Below are 22,452 nucleotides of genomic sequence, written 5' to 3' on the forward strand. Positions count from 1 at the left end.
GGATGAACCAATATGTAAGAAGCTTGATTGGGGACCACTAATCAGTGGAGAATAACCAGGAAGTTGAATAAATCTCATAAGTGTTGTAAGAAAGAAGATATCCCACCTTATATTCACCAATAAATCTCCGTGGTGATCGGGCTGCATAAGAAGAGATATTGGTCGGTTAGGGTGAATGTTGTCTCGATAATATGTATACTTAGCGGGTAAACTAATTCATTACCTGTTCTGGTGTGGTGTCAGCGTTGACTAGCTGATCCATATGTGCAAGAGGTCCTCCTGTAACAGACTCTCCGGGCTCTACGCGCTTCTCGGGCTGCATATAAACAAAAAAGAGTCGGCCAGAAGAATGGTTAGCCGCTATAATGTTAACTTAGCCGTTAAATAAATATTTACATGTTCTGTGTTGGTGTTAACTTCTACTATCTGATCCATAGGTGCGGAGTCATCTGCATCCATATCGACTTGTTCTGTCACATCATCCTCTTCTACAGTAGAGCCACCTACAACTGCCTCACCGGGGTGCTCGGGCTGCATATCAACAGAGATGGGTCGGTTAGGGTGAAAGTTGCCCTGCTAATATGCATACTTGTCAGATAATTATTTATTTACCTGTGAATCATCAAGTATTGGTGCTTGTTCATCAAGTGAGTCCGTTCCTGCTTCCGTGTTTGCATGAAGATGACCCTCCAACCCACCGTTAAGATCGCGTAGCACGTCGTTAATAGAAGAATCAGCAGCTTCAGCTGGAGTGGTAAAAGGTAACCTGGATGGTTCTTTGCCTTTGACGGGAATGGCCTTGCTGGTATTAGGAAGGACTTCGCGAGAGGAGAGGAGAGCGCTTGTTGCATCAATTACACCCTTAATTATTGCATCTTGCAAATCCTTCAGTTGCCGAGCGATAGAATCAGTGATCTTCTTATCGAAGTCCTCGAAGAGAGGAACTTGCTGAGAAGGAGAAGCAAGTTTCTCAAATTTGGCATCCAAAGCTTGATAAATACGGTTCTCCGTTGAGCTAATCATATCGTGTAGATCAGAGGATCCCTCGCCTTTCAGTTCTCTCTCCTTCACTTTCTTTTCTCCCCTTACTCGTGGAAGATCAATGGTGTTAAGACCACCCTTAAACATATCTTTCCTGAAAACAAAGCCTTCAAGGATCAATCGGACCATGTTGTCAACAGCAAGATCCTCAGACTCATCATCCCATGAGAAATCAAAGCCAGCAGACCATTCTTCGTACGGGTCATCGAGAATAGACCTGACTGGCACCTGATATATACTCCAACAGTTAGAGTATAGAAAACAACTTAACATTTAAATAATAATATTACGGCTAATAACAGTCATGTAGATGCTAAAAATGGAGAGTAACTGATAACCACTATTGACAAACCTATCGGTGATTGGCGTATCTGTATAAGTTAGCATCTAACCTAGTTGTTTGTTGTTAAGTAAATTGATATCTTCTAAATGAAATGTTATCACCTATAGCAGATCTATTGTTACAGTTAAATAAAATGTTAGCAGTAACGAGTACCTGACACTCGGAATCTATGTTCTGAGCATGACCGGGAATGAGGCAATACTTGGTAGCCGGTGGTGTATTCCACTGGTCCGCCGCGATGTCATCCTCAGCAACCGTATCTCCGCCAGGCTGTGACTCGCCATCGCTGTCAGATTCAACTATAACAACACGTTCGGAATGAGTAATCTTTTCCTTAAGGTGTGGGATCACAGCAAGCATAATAAGCTGAATCGACTCTACGTAACCACGAATCGCAACAGACGTCTGAGATAAAGCTATTTCATCTTTGCCATGAAGTGATGAAGCGAGGGTTTGGTACGATGCTCTGCCCCAGGGGAATGAGAGGAACTCATTCAGATCTCGTATCAACTCAACGTGCTCCGGGATGATGCGAGGTGTGTGGGAGGAGGCAAAGAGGATCGACGATGTTACACAAAGAAACGCGATTTTTATCCTAGCCTCTCGTGTTTTAAAGACTTTGTTCCTCAACATGTCGATAGCTGTCTCGACGGTGCAGTATTTCAACGAGCCAAAAAGTTCGTTCCAGTAGAGCTTCTCTTTCAGCGGATTTTTCTTCTTCGTCTTCTTTAACGGGGTCTTCGCACAGTTACAGCCGGTCACTATGGCAAACTCTCTGAGGGATATTCTAATAGGGTTTTCGGCAAACAAAACCCAAAACTCGTACTTCTTATGACTTTGAGGAGCCGTATGACAATATATTGGGCAAACACTCCCGAAAAAGGCGGGTTGTCATCAATCGCAAGAATCCTCCCAAATGTCGAGTTTAGAAGAAACTCCAACTCCTCAGGTTCGAGTGCGGCGAGAATCGCTCTGGTTGTCTTAACTTTGTGATAAGAGTTGACTCGCTCACCTAACGGTTCATCTCCCGCAGCGAACATTCTAGGAGGCAGCATGATTTCGTCCATCTCGCCAATTGTATGAGAGATGTCGAAATTAGGGTTTACAGGTGAGAAATTGGGGAGGAATCGAGATGGAAGAAGAAGAGGGAGATAAGCAAAATGAAATAGAAAAAGGTTTTTAAAATTCAAACCGTCGAAGTCCTTTCACGCCTGTACGTCGGGAACTGAACAGGTACAAACCTTCCTATTGTCCAATGGGTGAAAGGAAGAAGCGTAACACGTCGTTCAAAGAGACGCGCTTACACTCGCCGAAGCGTGATGTGTTTTAGGGGCAAAATGGTCCAAGAAAAAAGACCAAACATCAAAGGGATATGTCGCAAAATATATGTGTGTCTTGGTGCATCAGTGCCAATTTCTCTAGTTTAATATCTACCCAAAATTTTGGGTAGAAATTATATTTAAGCATAGGATAGACTATAAAGTGAGAAATATTACATATCCATATGAGGTGGTTAATACTTTCATACATATCCAATACTTTTATGTTAATGTATCATTTATATTTGATTATATAGATCACACGTGCTTATCAATACTAAACCAGTATTATTTATAAACTAAAATATATTGTTTCTTTTATTTGTAAACAAACTAATGTATTTTTCAATAAATTAAACAAACTAGTGTATTTTGATTGATATTAATTCCATGCTGAAAAAAAAATTATTCCAAATTTGAAAATTTTATAACTATTATAATTTGTTGGAGTTAATGGATCTAATTCAATGTAAATATATCATTATAAAATTATAGAATTAAATTTTAGTGATTAAATAAACAACGGTAATTAATTCATTACTGCGTGGAAAAAATTATTCTTCGAAAATAAACAAGATTTAACCGGAAAAAACTTAAAAATTTATAGGTGTTCACAACTTAAAATAATTTTTACATTCATACTCAATATTTACTTTTCTGCATTCATGTTATTGGTTCAGTATTAATATGTATTTACTTAACATATTTTGAGATTTATCTAATTTACATTAACCAGATTATGCAATGTATCCTAATCAAATGTGTGTCTCACCATTTTTGGCTAAGATTTGTGTTTCATTTCCTTGTTTTATATAATATATTGCAGGCTTGAGTTTAGAAATGACAAATTTGATTAATTCTTAAAACATGAGAGGGCTTATCAAAGCAACGCAGTATACGATGCTGCTCTACATTCAAGCTTCTCATGCGTCTGATTCGAGTGATGACAAAGTAAATAGAGTAGTAAATCAGAGTGTCAAAAATAGTCATGGGATCTGGAAAGAACAAAAAGAAAGACATCATGTTTACCTAAATATGATTAATCTTTATATGCAATGGTTGGACATAAAATGACCAAGAAAGTGATGGTAAGTGTAAACGTTTACCATTTGGTTCTAAGATCTTTTAACAGCTCGTTTTGCTTAATCCACATATACAAAACACCGAAAAGCATAAATATTGCTCTTCGTTGTCTGTGGATCTTCACAATCCTAAATAAAGTTACTTCTCCAGGGATCATCACCTTCACTATCAAGTTCTTCAGACCATCTCCAATCTCGTCGGCGAACTCACATGAATTTTCCTCTGCCTCAGTTTCCTCCAATTCTTTGTCCTACTGAGTTTCCAACTCATGATCCTCTTGTTCAGTTATATCTCTTCGAACTCCTCCCCTCCATATTTCATCAGCATCATACTGTGGTTCATTGTTATCTAAATCCAATCTTTCATCTCTTCAGAAATCACCCACAATCCTTTACCTCAGTTTTCTCAGCGAGTAAAACATATAGACAATTTAGGGTAATGTAAAGTTAGTTCAGAGAGGAGAAAAACACTATAAGATATGTCTATCTTCCTGCGAAATAAGAAGAGTTCGCCCTAAAACTAAACTAATCATCCTAGTCAAACATTTTATTGTCAGATATTATGTAAGGAATGAGTCTCAAATTTTCATCTTAACAAAACTTAGATCCGTCAAAACAATGAAGGAATACGCTTACTGATCCATTCTAGACTGTTCAATCCATTCTCAACAATTTATTTATCATCACTCAGACTCCCGAGGAGCACCAGCTTCAACACTAACTGACATCGTAGCTTCGACACCCTATACAACAAAAAGAATCCAAAGATAATAAAAACACAAAGTGATACCATGTAAAAGTTGTACCTGCTCAACAACCATGGTGCTAAGCTGTGCATCATTCGCCTGAGGAAAATAGCAAAAAAGAAAAAAACACAAGTTAGGTTATTACATTTCCGATCAAATTCAGAGTAAATGATCATTGTAGCATACTTGTTGACATGCGATGCAATCGGTCTTGATTGAAGAATATATTGAAAAGCTCTAGTAAGGGCAACAGCTTCGCTGCCGCCAGGTAAAGCCGCCTCTTTCGCTTGAACACGAAGATCCTCTACCATCATCTACGCTAGATCACCTTATTTGACAACTCTGATACTAAATTGTAGACAGTCTCTGCAAAAACAGAAAACATTGAAGATCGCAATGATAATAAGAATCAAGATATCTGAACACAAAAAGGTAAAGATAAAATGGATGCAACCTACAGAGAAAATTTCTGAGAGCCAACACTGAGAGTCTCCTTTGTTCTTTATCTTCCCAAGCTGGTTTTTGTAGATCGTTAAAAATATTAAGAAGATATTAAGTGGAGGTTTTTTAGGGCCAAACAGCAGAAAGTGAGGAGTTTTATTAAGATGTTACGTTGAGGCTACCTTTTCATCAGAAAGTAGGAATACGACCCACATGATTTTGACATCTTTCTTTAGCCGGAGAAACTTTCCGACAACATTTTTGGAAGTCCGTCGGAGATGCGGATTGAATTGTTAGAGTAATGCTGTTTGAGGATGTAATGCCGCCGCTTAAGGTTCTAACGGAAATCACTACAGGAAGGAGCTAGAAGCCTAACTTTGGAATTAGAAGCGGACGTTCATTCTGGTGAAGAATCATTTTAGAATTTATAGTGGAAACCAGTTTCTTATTTGTGGAAGTTGAAGAAATGATGTGTTCATGGCAGAAACTGCAAACAATTAAATTGACAGATATAATCCAAAAGGTAGACTTCACATTTTATGGATCATTTTTAGCTTTATTAAGAAGGAAATTGTAACATCCCGAGTTGTGATATACGGAAAGGTTTAAGAGAATTGATTTGGCTACCTATGTCACCAAAGTTGACTTACCTTTTCATCCAAACTATACAGAGAGCTTTTCATCCCAACTGTACATAAATATGTTAACATTATATACTATTTTACGTTTTTAAAAAACTCACATGCACGGTTCTACGGGTTATAAAAAGTTCTACAAAAACAATTTACAAAAAAGAATCACTATTGTCTAGGTTTATTTTATTATTACTTAATTTATTTTAGTAGAATATTATCTTTCATGTGTTATTTTGAAAAAAAATGTCTTTTAATGTTAATTATGGTATCTTTATATGTTTATCAACCCACCTTTGTATATTTGTTTTACATACAAATACATGTAAGAGTGGACACGAATCAGATATCAAAAGATTTTGGAGGTATTCGTGATCTAACCCGTTTCATCCGAATAATCAGTTATCCGATTTGATTCTTAGCCATCTGGATATACGGTGTCCTGGTTATCCGGAAAATAATATTTTAACTGGTTTCTATCCGTAAAAATAAATTTATTGATTAAAAATAAAAAAAAAAATCTAAAATAATATACAATAATAAATTTTATTAAAAATTAAAAAAAAATCATACTTTTTAAATAATAATACCTAATTTAATAAATTTAGTAAATAAAAATATTGCAGAAGTTATATAGAATATATTATTTATATAACTTATATATAATTCATTAAATATGTGTATATATATTAGCATATAACGGATCAGATCGAATATCCATTTTTAAAAATATTAGTTTTTGTGATTTGCTTCGTTTTTTAGGGATATTTCATATTAGTATTTGCTTTTCTTCGTAGAGTTACAAATATCCAGATTTTTGGTTATAATCGAAAAAATAACGAATCAAATAAAAATTTACGGATATTTTTTCTCAGCCCTACATATATGTGCACATTGACATGAGCACCTATATAACTAAATATTCACTACAAGTGAGGATCCTAATTCTCTTGGAAACTAAAATATATATTTTTAATGTTTCCATTCACCGTCGACTAAATTGTAGTTAAATGATTTGTCTTAATAATTTATTTTCTTTTTCTTCAATTATCATTTAAATTTTATTTTATTTTCCATGCATTTAGAAATTATGATCTGAAACCATTAGTTTGACATCAAGACTGTCTAAAATTCATATAACATGAAACCAAACAACTAATAATAGTTTTTGGTTATCATTAAAAAGTCTCAAAATCTCGAGCATTTTAACCAAATAAACAAAATATTTATTGATTTAGAATGGTTGTTACATTATAATAGATTAAAAAAAAACTAACCTAAAACCGAAACGATATACAGATTAAACATACATAATATCTTCTTATCTTAAAACCAAATGAAATTAATAATCTCAGGCGCGGATTATTATCTTAGGTCGTACTATAATGCTTGTATGTTTTTAGGCAAAAAGAAAATTTAAACCCCAATATTAGATATTTGTCATTTACAAAAAAAATATATTTAGATATTTGTAGAGAAAAGATATACTAAATCCAAAATTTTATCTTACTCTTACAGAGTAATAAATTTATCGAGTGCATGGCTAAACAAGCCACCCCATGCAGCTGTAGTAGCATAAAAGAAGACGCAGATTAAAGCCACACTATAATCTTCTACCAAATAATTGGATACCGATCATACTTTATATTAGCTTTAAGCAAAGCTGCAAAAGAAAATGCCCAGTTACGTATTAGTATTATTTAGAATTTTTCAATACAGGCAATATAACTTTAACTAATGATGGTAGTCCAATGGTGTTTGAGGAAAATAAATTCAATATGGGGAATCTTTGTTCGAATACCACTGGTCACACACATGGATATGAGCTATTTTTTTTGGCTCATTTCAATGTCCAGGTGAGGATCTATCCGTGAATTATACCTTCACCCAAAAATTAAGTATGTGTCTTTAATAAATCCGGATTTAACAATTTTATTTAAAAAATTACAGACATTATAACTTTAAAAAAAATGTGGATTCATTCGCTTTTATTGGAAACATCCTCTAATAAGATAGCTTAACCAAATAAAATAACGGCGGATGAGGCGATTCTTCTGGGTTATTGGCCGAGTACATTCGGATTAAAGACGAAGATTGCTCTAGAAGAGAAACACATTAAATTCGACTTCAGAGAACAAGATCTGTTTAGTAAAAGCGTCTAGCTCCTGGAGATGAACCCAGTTCATAAGAAATTACCGGTTCTCATCCACAATGGCAAACCAGTCTGTGAATCTCTTATCCAGGATGAGGACATCGACGAGACTTGGCCAGGTAAAAATGCACTCATTCCTTCTGATTTTATCAAAGAGCTCAGGCCAAGTTTTGGGGAGACTTCATCGACAAAATGGTATAAGATAAAACATCATAATTTAGCAAAAACAAAAGATAAGACATCATAAATATTTTTTGTAGCAATTAAAAATTTTTTTTTTTTGTTTTGTAAAAGAAAAAAATTTGATATCATTTGATTGACAATCTGTGGTTAGGTGCCTGGCTGGTGGGGTTGATGTGGGGAGCAAAAGGCGAGGAGCCAGAGGTGGGGAAGGAGTTCATGGAGATGCTCAAGACAGTAGAGTCGGAACTTGGAGACAAGACTTACTTCGGAGGCGAAATATTCGGTTATGTGGACATAGCTCTGATTGGATACTACTGCTGGTTGGACGCATTTGATAAGTATGGGAATTTTAGCATCGAAGCAGAGTGTCCTAAAATTATTGCTTGGTCTAAAAGGTGTATTAAGAGAGACAGCGTGCTAAGTCTCTTCATGATTCAGAGAAGGTCACTGAGCTCGTTCCTGAGCTATGGAAAAAAATGGGTATCGAGTAGATCTCTAGTAAAATATAATTTTGTTCTGTTGTTTTTTTGCCAGTTTTTTTTTTTGTTCCAGCTTTGTTTGAAGTCATTATAATAATACAAGCATCCTCCAGTGGTTTCATTATGAGAAATGCTTGTTGATGTAGTGAGAGCAGATAATTAAAATGCAGAAAGTAAAAGACACAAGTTTCTCTTTTCGAATTCACTAGAACAAGAAAATTTTACACCAATCTTTTCTATTACAAGAATCCTTTAGGATTAGCCCAATCCTAAGCTAAAACTCACCCTAGAGTCTAGACTTCTGTTTATCAGGATCCTCCAAAGCCCGAGCTAAACTCCCCCTGAGTTCAGACTTTAATCTTCCACTTCTCGGAAGTACTTCACCAACTACGTCAACACCTAACACAAAGCAGTGACAGCAAAGGCTTGATCATACAAGCAACACCAAAACGATCTCTCAACTTTTCTTCTTTTTAGCAGAGACACATTTCTCCATGGGGGCACGTCCTCCTTATATAGATAACCAGAACTTGCTCCACAAGTTCTTCCAAAAGCAACTTAAGCAACTTTTTTTTCTCTTTAGGAAATAACTCTCTTACATTTTCCTCTTCAAGTAATACCATTTACCTTTAATGTAAATTTTCTGATAAATATATTACTTCTTCTCCAAGCTTAACAAGCCCACAGATATCATAAAACACGAACTCCAACTCAGCCCATCTTCATGACACACACATGTACTACCTCCTGTAGTACTTCACGAACTGATACAGAATATACATCTTCAATCTCCCCCTTTTTGACTATGCATTTGAACTCATCACCTCTGGACAAAAGACCACGTCTTCAATTTCCCCCTATGAGTCACATCATTGTCAAAAACTAATATGAAGATCTATATCCTCCAAAGTAAGGAGGTAATCCCATTCCACCATCTCCATAATGATCAAATCTCCTAGACCACGTATTCATGAGCCCAAAACCACCATGATTAACTCCTTGAACTGGATTGAAACACTCACGTCGAATATGCCCTTGAACTCCACAAGAATAACATATAGGACCATGACTCCTCAAACCTTAAGCACCATAAACTTGCACCATCTGATTCTTCTCCCTCAGCAACTTGAAACACTTTAGCCTAATGTGCCCAATAACACCACAATGATGACAAACAGGCCGAAACTTTCGTTGAGCTGCACTATTCAATCTAGAAACTCTCTCTGGAGCAGTCGCCGTATCAGTTGCCGTAGCAGTACGCGTAGTAGTCGCGTTCTTCACATCAGTTGATGCCTTCACTGCAGTCTTTCCCTTTGTTGCATTCCCAGCAGACATCTTAACCTCTGGTTTCATAATAGACGTAGCTAAAACCTCAGCTTTTCCAGCTGATACTAAAACTCCTTCAGCTGTAGAACTTTCTCCTTGATATCCAAGGCCACATCGATCACTTTTCCCAATACTGAGAAGATGATCTAGCTGCTTCGTCCCACCATTCAGCATCCTCAAACCCTTCTGAGTCTCTGCAAGTTGAGCACCAGCCTGTCGTGCTTCTTCTTCTTTCTCTGAAGCATACTTAAGTGCTTCAGCAACTTGAGATTCTAACTTGAGCTTCTCCTTAGTCAACTCTGAATTCGCCTCAACCTGTTTGAGCCAATTCTCAGACAGCTTTTCATAATTCCCAGCAAGATCAAATTCTCCATCATCATCATCACTTGCAGCATCATCATCACCTCTACATGAAGACCCTGACGCAGACGCTGACGCAGATCCCGCCGCATATTCCGTCTTAGAACCAGACTCAAAAGTTGTGAGCGCCACAATATTCTTTAGCTCCTTACCATCATCAGAATCACTCTTGGTGACTATCTTCTTCTTCCGCTTCTCCAGATTTGTACATTCAGCTTGTACATGCCCAAAACCTTTGCATTCAAGGCACTGTAGAACTTTTGGGGAATTGCCAAATCTTCGTTTTGTTCCTTTCTCCTTCATGTAATCACCAACCATGAACTCCATAGAAGACCCATTCCAAGAAAAACGCTTCTTGAGCGGTAACTTAGTTCTCTCCATCAATCCTCAAGATATACTTGAAACTATGTCCTTCTTCCTGAACCAGTTTCTGTCCTCACTCTCCCAGATCACACCAATAACTTAGGTGACCCGCTCTGATACCAATTGTTGATGTAGTGAGAGCAGAGAATTAAAGTGCAGAAAGTTAAAGACACAAGTTTCTCTTTTCGAATTCACTAGAACAAGAAAGTCTTACACCAATCTTTTCTATTACAAGAATCCTTTAGGATTAGCCCAATTCTATGCTAAAACTCACCCTAGAGTCTAGACTTCTGTTTATCAGGATCCTCCAAACCCCGAGCTAAACTCCCCCTAAGTTCAGACTTCAATCTTCCACTTCTCGGAAGTACTTCACCAACTACGTCAACACCTAACACAAAGCAGTGACACCAAAGGCTTGATCACACAAGCAACACCAAAACGATCTCTCAACTTTTCTTCTTTTTAGCAGAGACACCTTTCTCCATGGAGGCATATCCTCCTTATATAGATAACTAGAACTTGCTCCACAAGTTCTTCCAAAAACAACTTAAGCAACTTTCCTTTTTCTCTTTAGGAAATAACTCACTTGCCTTTTCCACTTCAAGTAATACCATTTACCTTTAATGTAAACTTTCTGATAAATATATTACTTCTTCTCCAAGCTTAGCAAGCCCACGGATATCATAAAACACGAACTCCAACTCAGCCCATCTTCATGACACACACATGTACTACCTCCTGTAATACTTCACGAACTGATACAATTGTTAGTGCAAAGATGACACCACAATAAAGTAATGCAGAAGGTAAACCAATAGACAAAATAGATACAAGCAAAGACCAATTGCTTTATTAGAAATCACCTTAAACAATCAATTACAAGACTTGCTTATCAGCTTTACACAGCCTGTTAACACGCTAACAGTTGCTACTGAAAGATTCCTAATCTACCCAAACTTGTCTCTCCATCGTAAGTACCTCAGTAACTGCTTCGGCACGACCCAAGAACACCCTAAGGGATTTTCACCCTTCCTCTATAATAATAGCCCCCAGTGTCTTATTAGAATACCCACGACTCCATAGCTCTTTTATAGTGATCTCCACGTTCCTGAAACCTAGTCTAAGGCAACATGGATATATGGACAACTTCCATATTAATAAGTACACCTTTCCTTTTCTTGGAATTGTACTTATTCCTCAAGGCATAAACTTACTCCCCAAGTTTATTTCTTGCCTTTTCTTCACGGTATAAACTTTCTCCTCAATTTTATCCCATGCCAGTTCAGCATCTCGCATCCACATGGTCTCCACCACTCCGCATGCCTCCTGGTTAACTCTCTGACACACATTGCATCAGCAACTACTTCAACGACTACGTCAAGACATAAACCCTCAATTTATTCTTCTCCATCTCAGCATATCCTTGTATCCACATGGTAACCCACCAATCCGCATGCCTTATGTAGTAACGACTAATGCATCCAGCATCAGTGACTTCGTCGCCTAATTAGTCACGGAAGACTATTGACATCTACAAGCCCTTCTTGCATCTTCAATCTCCCCCTTTTAGTTTCGTGTGCCAATCAAGCACAATACCCTTCTGGTTCAACAACCATGTTTCCTCACCTGGAAACCTCCACATTAGATATGCTTTTCTCCCCCCCCCCACGAGACTTGCACTATCTTCATCTTCATACATAGATATGCTCTTCTCCCTCACGAGATATGCACCATCTACATAAGGATGTCCATCACTATGCTCTTCTCCCCCACGAGATATGCACTCCTTGGACCAGAACGTCACCACTTCTCCCCCTGCTTGATTGCATACTAAGCTAAAATACAGATGCTTAGATGTCAATACAAACATCACAGACACACCCGTCTGCTTCTTCATGAGTACTGCATCAGGCTCTGCGCATCCGCCGTACTACTTCTCGAACTACCTCTCGAACCACTCCTTGTCTTGGCTCCTTAGGCTTCAGCTTCTTCTCCTCAGCTGTAAATATGGTAGGCTCCTCCCACCCAGTCTTCACAGCTATCCACGCACGCTCATTGATTCCTCGAACCAACAGCTTCATGTGCGCCCTCCAATGACCATACCACCATCCATCACCCAACATGATTGTCTTCTGCATCAAACAATCGTGTACATCTTCACCTTCAGGATCACACCAGTAACTTAGGTGACCAGCTCTGATACCAATTGTTAGTGCAAAGATGACACCAAAATAAAGTAATGTAGAAGGTAAACCAATAGACAAAATAGATACAAGCAAACACCAATTGCTTTATTAGAAATTACCTTAAACAATCAATTACAAGACTTGCTTATCAGCTTTACACAGCTTGTTAACACTCTAACAGCTTCTACTGAAAGATTCCTAATCTACCCAAACTTGTCTCTCCATCGTCAGTACCTCAGTAACTGCTTCGGCACGATCCAAGAACACCCTAAGGGATTTTCACCCTTCCTCTATAATAATAGCCCCCAATGTCATATTGGAATACCCACGACTCTATAGCTCTTTTATAGTGATCTCCACGTTCCTGAAACCTAGTCTCCAAGGCAACATGGATATATGACAACTTCAATATTAATAAGTACACTTTCCTTTTCTTGGAATTATACTTATTCCTCAAGGCATAAATTTACTCCCCAAGTTTATCTCTTGTCTTTTCTTCACGGTATAAACTTTCTCCTCAAGTTTATCCCATGCCAGTTCAACATCTCGCATCCACATAGTCTCCACCACTCCGCATGCCTCCTGGTTAACTCTCTGACACACACTACATCAGCAACTACTTCAACGACTACGTCAAGACATAAACCCTCAGTTTATTCTTCTCCATCTCAGCATATCCTTCCATCCACATGGTAACCCACCACTCCGCATACCTTATGTAGTAACGACTAATGCATCCAGCATCAGTGACTTCGTCGCCTAATTAGTCACGGAAGACTATTGACATCTACAAGCTCTTCTTGCATCTACAATGCTTCGATGGTTTCTTATCTTTTAGATCTTGATTGTGTTAGAAAGAACTAAATAAGATATGTATATTAACCATTCCCACTCTTTTTGATATTAAAAAGAATTGTTTAGTTTCTTAATAGTTAGCTTTCAGACTTTCAGAGTATCCAAGCAATACCATATCAGTTCTGGCAAGTTTCAAAGATTTGGGCCAAGTACTTTAGGTCCAATTATAAAACATGCTATCCGAACTTGTCCTTATATCAAATTAACTGAAATATTTTAAAGAGCTTCAGAAGAGATGTTTGGATATAATTATATTAAATATTCTTTCAGATTTGTTCCCAGTTCTTAACTATTCCATTATCTATTTGAAAAGATAAACAAAATACTGTCGACATTACTAGAATGTATGTTTAAAACATGTTGAAATAAATTTTTACTTAAATAATATTATATTTCAAATTAATAAGTACATATAAAATAATGTTAGTGCAATGAGATCGGAAAAATGCAGAAATAAATAAGATATAAGTTTTCCTCTTTTCGAATTCATTAAAATAAGAAAATCTTACAACAAATTTTTATATTACCAGAATTTTTTATGATTATCCCAATCATAAACAAAAACTCATATTAAAGTCTAGATTTGATTTATTAGGATCACTTAACCCCGAGTTAAACTATCTCTGAATCTAGACTTCAATATTCCAGTACACTTGAAGTATGTCGACAACTACTTTGGTAACTAACATTGAAAAGTGACACCAAAGACTTGATCACACAAGCACCAAGCAAAGATCTCTCAACTTTTTTTTATTATACGGAGACACTTTTCTGTGTAGAAGTACGTCCTCTTTGTATTAATAACTAGAACTTACTCCAAAAATATTTAATATTTAATCAATTTTCTTTTTTCTTTTTCTTAAAGAATAACTTCTTTAATTTTTCTTATTCAAGTAATACTTTAATATAAATATCCCAATAAATGTATTAATTTTTTCAAAGGTTAACAAGTCCACAAAAATCACAAAACACGATCTCCACCAAAAACTATTTTCAAACGCTATTTTCATGTCACACACAAACTGAAACAGAATTTACATCTTCAAATAATACAGAACTATCCATTACCACATTTATGATACAAAACTATGGAAAATGAAAAAAAAAATAGCTATGTAACATTGTGCTAGTATCCCTTATATGATAAAATAGAAGCATTAGAATATTTTTTGTGTCCACGTGTCATAACTATAATCATTATTAGAATTTGTAAAAATATATGTTGGTACATCTAAATATGTAGTAAGATTTTTATTAAACTAACCATAAATTAAAAATTAATGTACTTCATTATTTCATTATATAAAAATAATGTAACTGATTAAAGTGGCTTAATTATATATGACAATTAATTATTTTGAATAATAAAGATTTGATAAAAATATTATGTTCTCTATTATTTCTTAAAATTATAACTTATGAAAATAATTTAAAAAACCACATAAAAAATATAATAAAATTTAGATTTTTCTTTCTATGTTACATTTTGAATTTTTAAAATGACTATAAATAACTAAAGTTGTTAAAAATATCACATTGAAATTTTTACGATCCATGGTATAAAATTTATGTTATAATAAGATACAAATGATTACAAAATTATATAAGTAGGAAGTCTTATTTAATAAATAATAAATATATATATATATATATATATTAATAATTTTAGAATAAATGATATACCATTTAAAAATACATTATTATTTTAATTTCAAAATTTGCTTTGATTTTTTTTAGAAACATTTTGAACAAATATTGAAAACTTAATATTTATATTTTAAAGTTTGCATTGAATGTTTAAAAATTATAAATTGCTTAAACTATTAAAAATCCAAAAAATATGTTGTTATCAGTGATTTTAAATTTTGGTTATAAAAAATACAAATGATCAAAATAGAAAAAAAAATGTTTGTTTGGATTAATGAGATTTATTTATTTGGTTGCACCAATTTAATTATATACTTAACAATTACTAAATTTTTAATTATTTAATATATATTTATTATTTCATAATATAATATGCAAAAAACAAATAATACATAAAAGTAATTTATATGTAATATTTAAGACGCGTATCTTAATATAATATTCATTTTAGAGTAGCTTTACACAGAGCTACGGAAGAAAAATCCCACGTATTAACCTGATTAAAAACTACGTGCTAGTATTTATTTAGAAGTTGTCAATACAGTATCGTGGATCCATTGTCTTTTGTTGGGCATATCCACTATAAATCACAGTAACTTTGCTTCTCTTCACCATACACTTTTAAGACACAAAACAAACAGATAAGAGAATATCTCAGTAAGCTTAATCAAAGAGCGACAATGGTGGACGAGGTGATTCTTCTGGATTACTGGCCGGGTATGTTCGGAGTGAGGACGAGGATTGCTCTAGAGGAGAAAAACATCAAATTCGATTACAGAGAACAAGATCTGTGTAATAAAAGTGCCTTGCTCCTCGAGATGAACCCGGTTCATAAGAAAATACCGGTTCTCATTCACAATGGTAAACCGGTATGTGAATCTCTCATCCAGGTCGAGTACATTGACGAGACTTGGCCAATGGAGTACCCGCTCCTTCCTTCTGATCCTTACCAAAGAGCTCATGCCAGGTTTTGGGGAGATTTCATCGACAAAATGGTAAAAAAAAAAAATTATAAAAATCGAAAGGTAAGAAACGTTAATATTTGGTTTAATTTAATTAACAATATGTGGTTAGCTGCCTGGTCTAGGGAAGTTGATGTGGGGAGCGAAAGGTGTGGAGCAAGAGTTGGGGAAGAAGGAGTTCATAGAGATGCTAAAGACGGTAGAGTTCGAGCTTGGAGACAAGACTTACTTTGGAGGCGAAACATTTGGTTATGTGGACATAGCCCTGATTGGATTCTACGGCTGGTTCGATGCTTTTGAGAAGTATGGTAACTTTAGCATTGAAGCAGAGTGCCCTACAATTATTGCTTGGGCTAAAAGGTGTGTGAAGAGAGACAGTGTGGCTAAGTCACTTCCTGATTCAGAGAAGGTTATTGAGCTCATTCCTGAGCTAAAGAAGAAAAAACGGGTCGAGTAGATCGGTCATTATTCTGTTTTGTTTTTGCTATGTTTCAAGCCATCATAATAATTATTATTGTTTCAAGATCATCGAAGAAGAAAGTAAACTTCATTCATTTTATGTTACTCTGTTTGTTACAACGGTTTCTCTTTATAATAAGAGTAAACCTGTTCAACGGTATTAAACCGGAATCAATTACAATTTGATTAAACCAGCTAAACCGAATTACAACAAACACTTTGATACTCCAATATCCCCCCTCAAGATGGCACGTATATGGAAATAAGTGACATCTTGCTAAGTAGAGACTGAAAATGTGCTGGTTGCAGAGGTTTAGTAAACACATCCGCAATTTGATCCGTTGTACGCACATGTAGAGTCCTGATGAGTCCTGCAATCACCTTGTCACGAACTTTGTGGCAGTCACGTTCAAGATGTTTTGTTCGCTCGTGAAAGACCGAGTTATTGGCTATGTGGATTGCTGCGGTGGAGTCACAGTAGAAGGCAATGGACTGAGGTTGAGGACATTCAAACTCAGCTAAGAGATTTACCAACCATTCTACCTCTTTAACCGCAAAGCCCATAGCACGATACTCTGATTCTGCAGAAGAACAGGATACTGTATCTTGCTTCTTCGATTTCCAAGCAATGAGTGAACCTCCAAGAAACATACAGAACCTTAATTTGAGCGTCGAGTATCTTTACAAGACCCCCAATCAGCATCTGTAAACGCCTTGAGAACCAAGTCACTGCTTGAAGAGAAGAAGAGACCAAGACCAATAGTACCCTTTAAGTAATGTAGAATCTTGTGAGCCGCTTTGAAATGAGAAGGCCGTGGAGCAGAGGTGAACTGACAGAGTTTGTTGACCGCAAATGTGATATCAGGTCGAGTGATCGTGAGGTACATCATGCGGCCAATCAACCGTCGATACACATCAGGCTCTGTCAACAAATGCTCATCACTATCAGTACACATAGTGTTTCTAGGATCCATAGGAATATTAGACGGTTTGCAGGCTAGTAAACCAGTATCTTCCAGAAGCTCCAAGATATATTTTCGTTGACAAATGGAGATTCCCGAGCTTGAACGAGCTATCTCAAGACCCAAAAAATACTTTAGGGGACCAAGATCTCTCAGCTTGAAGAACCTCTGCAAATCTGTCTTCAGAGTGGCAACTTCATCATCATCATTTGAGGTGATGATCATATCATCAACATATACAAGAACCGCCACATACTTTCCTCTGACGTTTCTGATGAAAAGTGTATGGTCTGTATATGATTGATGAAAGCCCAAAGAGAGCAGTGTAGAACGAAACTTGAGAAACCATTGTCTTGAGGCTTGTTTCAAACCATACAATGATTTCTTAAGTTTGCACACTGGATTTGGAGGTAAGATAACGCCTTCTTTTGGAGTGTACCCTGGAGGAAGTGTCATATATATTTCCTCAGTCAAATCTCCATTAAGAAAAGCGTTTGAGATATCCAGCTGCGTAAGACTCCAAGCTTTAGCTGCAGCAACCGCAACTAGAGTCTTCATAGTCGTCATCTTTGCAACATGGGAGAAGGTCTCAACAAAATATATGCCTTCTTTTTGCGTGTATCCCTTGGCAACGATTCGTGCCTTATATCTCTCTAATGTGCCATCAGCATTGAGTTTGACTTTATAAAAACATTTGCAACCAATAGCGTGTTTTCTTGAAGGTAGAGAGCAGATATCCCATGTGTTGTTGGCTTCAAGTGCAATGAGTTCCTCATTCATTGCCTTGATCCACTCATCAAACTTCTTTGCTTGTCTAAACGAAGCAGGTTCATGATGTAAAGAGATAGAGCAGATGTAGTTTCTGTAACCCTCTGAAAGCTGATCATAAGAGAGATGAGCAGCCAGAGGATACGGTATCTCTGTCTCAGCCATTACAGTAATAGTCATGTAGATATGAGGGAGCCTTAGATAACCGTTTTGATATAAAAGCAGGAACCTTTTCCGCAGGAGTGTCATTTGCAACTGTAGGAGATGAACTCACAACTACAGGAATGTCACTCGTTGAGGAAGAGTTCGGAGAAGCATCCACTTTTGAGAAGAAATCTTCTGGTAAAGAGTCTTCAGTAGAGGAGAATGGGAAAATGTCCTCATGAAATACTACATTTCTTGAGATAAGAACTTCATTAGTGTCAAGATCCAAGAGCTTGTAGCCTTTGTATCCTGTAGAATAACCAAGGAAGACACAAGGCTTGGCTCGAGGTTGGAACATATGACGATTCTTAGAACTCGTAGAGCTGTAGACCAGACAACCAAACACTCTCAGATCTCTGTAATCAGGTAGCTTAGAAGTGAGCAACTGAAACGGAGACTTGTTCTGTAACAGAGGAGTGGTAAGTCGGTTTATCATAAACACTTCAGTGAGGATGCAATCACCCCAATACTCAAGTGGTAGATGAGACTGAAACATCACAAACCGAGCTACATTGAGTATATGTTGATGCTTGCACTCCACGACAGAGTTCTGCTGTGGTGTTTCCGGGCATGAGTGAAAAGCTTGTATGCCTTTTGCTTTGTAGAGATCAGTAAACTTCAACTCCTGAGCATTATCTGACCTCACACTTTTCACTGATGTCTGATATTGTTTCTCAACCATAGTGATGAAGTGTGGAAATACCTGCAGCACTTCTGATTTAGTACGCAGTAAGTATACCCATGTGACTCTTGTATGGTCATCAACTATAGTCAAGAAGTACTTGTATCCTTCTGGTGTAGGAACTGAAAAGGGACCCCATATATCAATGTGCAACAAATCAGAAGCATGATCACGAATATTGTTTTGAGATATATAAGGAACATGCTTTTGTTTGGCTAAAGGGCAGACTGCACAATGAAATGGTTCTTTATTCCTTTTCTTAAAACCAAGTACATCTGTAATAGCAACAATCTTTTCTACAGATGGGTGTCCAAGTCTATTATGCCATAAGGTGGTATCAAGAATAACATTTACTGAAAGAGTAACATCTGTAGCAGATGATCCAGTGACAGTAGATGGATCCAAGACGAATAGATTTGAGACTTCTTCACCCTGACCAATCGTCAACCCCCTGATAGGATCCTGTATCAGACAAGTAGATTGGTCAAATATGACACGACAACCTATATCTTTGGTGAGCTGACTGATACTGAGAAGGTTGAAGCGAAAGTCCGGGATGTATAGTACATTGTTCAAGATAAGATAGTCATTTAGACGTATCTGTCCAACACCCTGTATTTTCACACCTATTCCCGTTGGGAGTGTGACAGATTTATCAAGAGAATCAGTCAATGAACTGGTTTCTATCATGTGATACATGATGTGTTGCTCCACTATGAATAACCCAACACTGAGAAGTTAAACAATTACCAGTGGCTCTCAACATTCCCACAAAACACAATGAAGAAGTGGAGAAATCCATACCGGGTAAAGTTGTTATTGTTCCCATTGATGTCAAAGGAGTTGAAGTAGATGAAGCCGATGTGTTCAACTGATTGTTGAAGTAAGCAATAACACTCTGGATTTGATCTTTCGAAAGCATGTTGATCATCTCTGGAACGTTAAGCTCTTGTGTCCCACCATTTTGTAAAGAAAGTTGAGCAACAACAGGTTTGATCTGCTGCTTGTCTGCACTAACAGGCTTCACTTTGTGCTTGAATCCTAAAGGATAACCATGAATTCAATGGCATTTGTCAACAGTGTGACCAGTATAGCCACAGTGGGAACACATAGGACGTTGCTTTGGAGCATTGTAAGCAGCATTTATTGAAGGTTGAATGTTCTCTATTGTAGTCACTTGAAAAGCAGTAGCGTTTTGGATCGGATTGATGCTTCTTTGACTGTAATCTTGGTCAAGAAGATTATAGACCTCTCCAAGTGCAGGAACATTCTTCTTCATTATGATCTGACTGGGAGCATTAACATATGATTCATTGAGACCTGCCAAGAATTTTATAATCTTTGTATGCTCCATCTTTGTTGCAGTAGATTTGCAGCAGTTGCAATTTTGACACGTCTTAACACAATCCGCTCCATCAAGGTCATCCCACAGAGTCTTGAGCTTTGTATAATATGTAGAAAGATATGTGTTTCCTTGTTGGACAGACCAGATTTGTTGCATGAGCTGATAGGATCTTGGCAAGTTGGTGATATGATATCTGCTCGTCAAATCTTTCCATATCTCAGAGGCATCGCTGAATCGCAAAATGCTTCCATAGATCTACTTTGTTACAGAGTTGAGAATCGAAGACTTGACCGTACTATTGCATCGAGACCATATACGATAGTGAGGATGATTTTCAGCTGGCCTAGGCAAGGATCCATCAACAAAGGCTATCTTGTTCTTAGCTTCTAGAGCGATAGTGATAGCTAAGTTCCAGGTGTTGTAGTTTGATCCATCGAGTACCTCAAAGAAGAGTGACGTTCCTGGATTATCTCCGCTTGTAAGGAAGTACGGAGAATATTGAACGCCATCGAAGACGAAGGGTTCTCGAGGAATGAATGATTGAATCGGGACGGTGGAAGAAGATGGATTCGCCGCAAATGTCATCGGAATAGGTGAATCAGAGACAGAGGTAGCCAGAATAGGCCGAGAAGCTCGAGTCGCAGATGTCAAAGCACGAGCTGTTCTCCTCGTCGTTTTGCGAAGCGTAACCATTTTCTAATTGGAAAACGGCGGAATGATCGGAAGGAGACGGAGATGAAGGATCTACCGGAGTTCAGCTCCGATCGATGAAGAATCCGAGAATCGAATCGTTGATGTTGAGATCAACGCTCTGATACCATATTACTGTTTCAAGATCATCGAAGAAGAAAGTAAACTTCATTCATTTTCTGTTACTCTGTTTGTTACAACGGTTTCTCTTTATAATAAGAGTAAACCGGTTCAACGGTATTAAACCGGAATCAATTACAATTTGATTAAACCAGCTAAACCGAATTACACTAAACACTTTGATACTCCAATAATAATACATACCTGCGATGTGGTTTAGGTAGCAAGAGCATGTCTCATATTTGTTTCATTACGAGAAATGCTTCAATGGTTTTTAATTTTCTTGGTCGGTGGGGAATGAAGGAAAGAAGATTCTGATTTATCGAGTGTAGACATTTAACATATCCAAGACGGGAAGTTACTAATAATTGTTTTATATTGACATATACTTTGTCGAAAACGCCAATTCAAACCCAAAATAATAAGAAAAAATTACTAAAACGGAATACAATGTTATAAATCTTATGGTGCACGATCCATAACCAGGTCCTGTTCATAACCGGCCTAGTCCTAGAGAGAGAGAGAGTCGGCAGCCATTGGCTATTTCCTTTTTGCTCTTTGGTTGATTACCTTTTTCCTTTTGGTTTGGGATTTGTACTCTTTATTTATTTGTATTTTTCCTTTTACTAGTCTTTCAATTTATCTATGACAGTTTAATTCCCTATATAAAGGAACCATATGTTTATGAATAAGATACACCTTTTCCCGTACTTTTACAACATACAAAAACTGTTTTGTCTCTTTGCCAATCATTTTTTGGTCGGATTTAAACTTAGATACCCTTGACCAATTTTAAAAATTCATATCAGTTATTTTAATAGTCAGAAAATATGAAATATACAAAATGCACATAAACAAAAGACAATTATATAAATACTATTTAGGTTGACTAAATATTAGTAGAACACAATTTCATTTTTTAATCTACGAATAGCAGAAAACATCATCTATTGTCTGTGAGCTCGTAGATTGTAGATTCAGATAACTACATTGATATATGCAGCTCGTAGAACATAAAATCAACTATTGGTTATAATTCTACCTTAGTAGAATAAGTCGGCTGCCAATTACTTTAGTTCTGAACTATGGTAGATTTCATTAACTA

General features: G+C 36.7%; 4 protein-coding genes across 5 annotated transcripts in view; 2 read left to right on the top strand and 2 right to left on the bottom strand.

The window, feature by feature from the left end:
• LOC108820177 (uncharacterized) overlaps positions 1 to 2,451 on the bottom strand; it is a 3,235-nt gene extending 784 nt beyond the window's left edge. Inside the window, exons 1-5 of the mRNA XM_056987244.1 lie at positions 2,255 to 2,451; positions 1,538 to 2,171; positions 613 to 1,269; positions 397 to 531; positions 224 to 316 (exon numbers count right to left, since the gene is read on the bottom strand). Coding sequence (XP_056843224.1) covers positions 224 to 316; positions 397 to 531; positions 613 to 1,269; positions 1,538 to 2,171; positions 2,255 to 2,451 — 1,716 coding nt within the window. The remainder of the gene's footprint in view (positions 1 to 223; positions 317 to 396; positions 532 to 612; positions 1,270 to 1,537; positions 2,172 to 2,254) is intronic.
• Positions 2,452 to 7,646: 5,195 nt separating this feature from the next.
• On the top strand, positions 7,647 to 8,732 carry LOC108820178 (glutathione S-transferase U25). Its single transcript, XM_018593155.2, is given in 3 exon segments — positions 7,647 to 7,875; positions 8,091 to 8,354; positions 8,357 to 8,732. Coding segments are annotated over 3 exon segments (438 nt in total). The 5' UTR covers positions 7,647 to 7,775; the 3' UTR covers positions 8,431 to 8,732.
• Positions 8,733 to 9,498: 766 nt separating this feature from the next.
• Positions 9,499 to 10,485, bottom strand: LOC130495749 (uncharacterized). Its single transcript, XM_056987245.1, has one exon. It carries the CDS (start codon positions 10,483 to 10,485, stop codon positions 9,499 to 9,501), a length of 987 nt encoding a protein of 328 aa, XP_056843225.1.
• Positions 10,486 to 15,754: 5,269 nt separating this feature from the next.
• LOC108820881 (glutathione S-transferase U25-like) lies at positions 15,755 to 16,673 on the top strand. Of its 2 annotated transcripts, none has more exons than XM_056990116.1 (2): positions 15,755 to 16,180; positions 16,248 to 16,673. In XM_056990116.1, the coding sequence occupies exons 1-2, from the start codon at positions 15,836 to 15,838 to the stop codon at positions 16,572 to 16,574; spliced, it is 672 nt and encodes a 223-aa protein (XP_056846096.1). In that variant the 5' UTR covers positions 15,755 to 15,835; the 3' UTR covers positions 16,575 to 16,673. The 2 variants fall into 2 exon arrangements, with proteins under 2 accessions (XP_056846096.1, XP_018449403.1); XM_018593901.2 differs by having other exon boundaries at positions 15,755 to 16,150; positions 16,230 to 16,673.
• Positions 16,674 to 22,452: the final 5,779 nt, after the last annotated feature.

Source organism: Raphanus sativus, chromosome 6, assembly GCF_000801105.2.
Source record: "Raphanus sativus cultivar WK10039 chromosome 6, ASM80110v3, whole genome shotgun sequence".
NCBI lineage: Eukaryota > Viridiplantae > Streptophyta > Magnoliopsida > Brassicales > Brassicaceae > Raphanus > Raphanus sativus.

Excerpts from the sequence above, each read along its gene's own strand:
- LOC130495749 (XM_056987245.1), bottom strand. The coding sequence starts at position 10,485 with ATGGAGAGAACTAAGTTACCGCTCAAGAAGCGTTTTTCTTGGAATGGG.
- LOC108820881 (XM_056990116.1), top strand. The coding sequence starts at position 15,836 with ATGGTGGACGAGGTGATTCTTCTGGATTACTGGCCGGGTATGTTCGGA. Across the intron at positions 16,181-16,247 it reads AAAATTATAAAAATCGAAAG|TTGATGTGGGGAGCGAAAGG; the intron begins GTAAGAAACGTT and ends GGTCTAGGGAAG.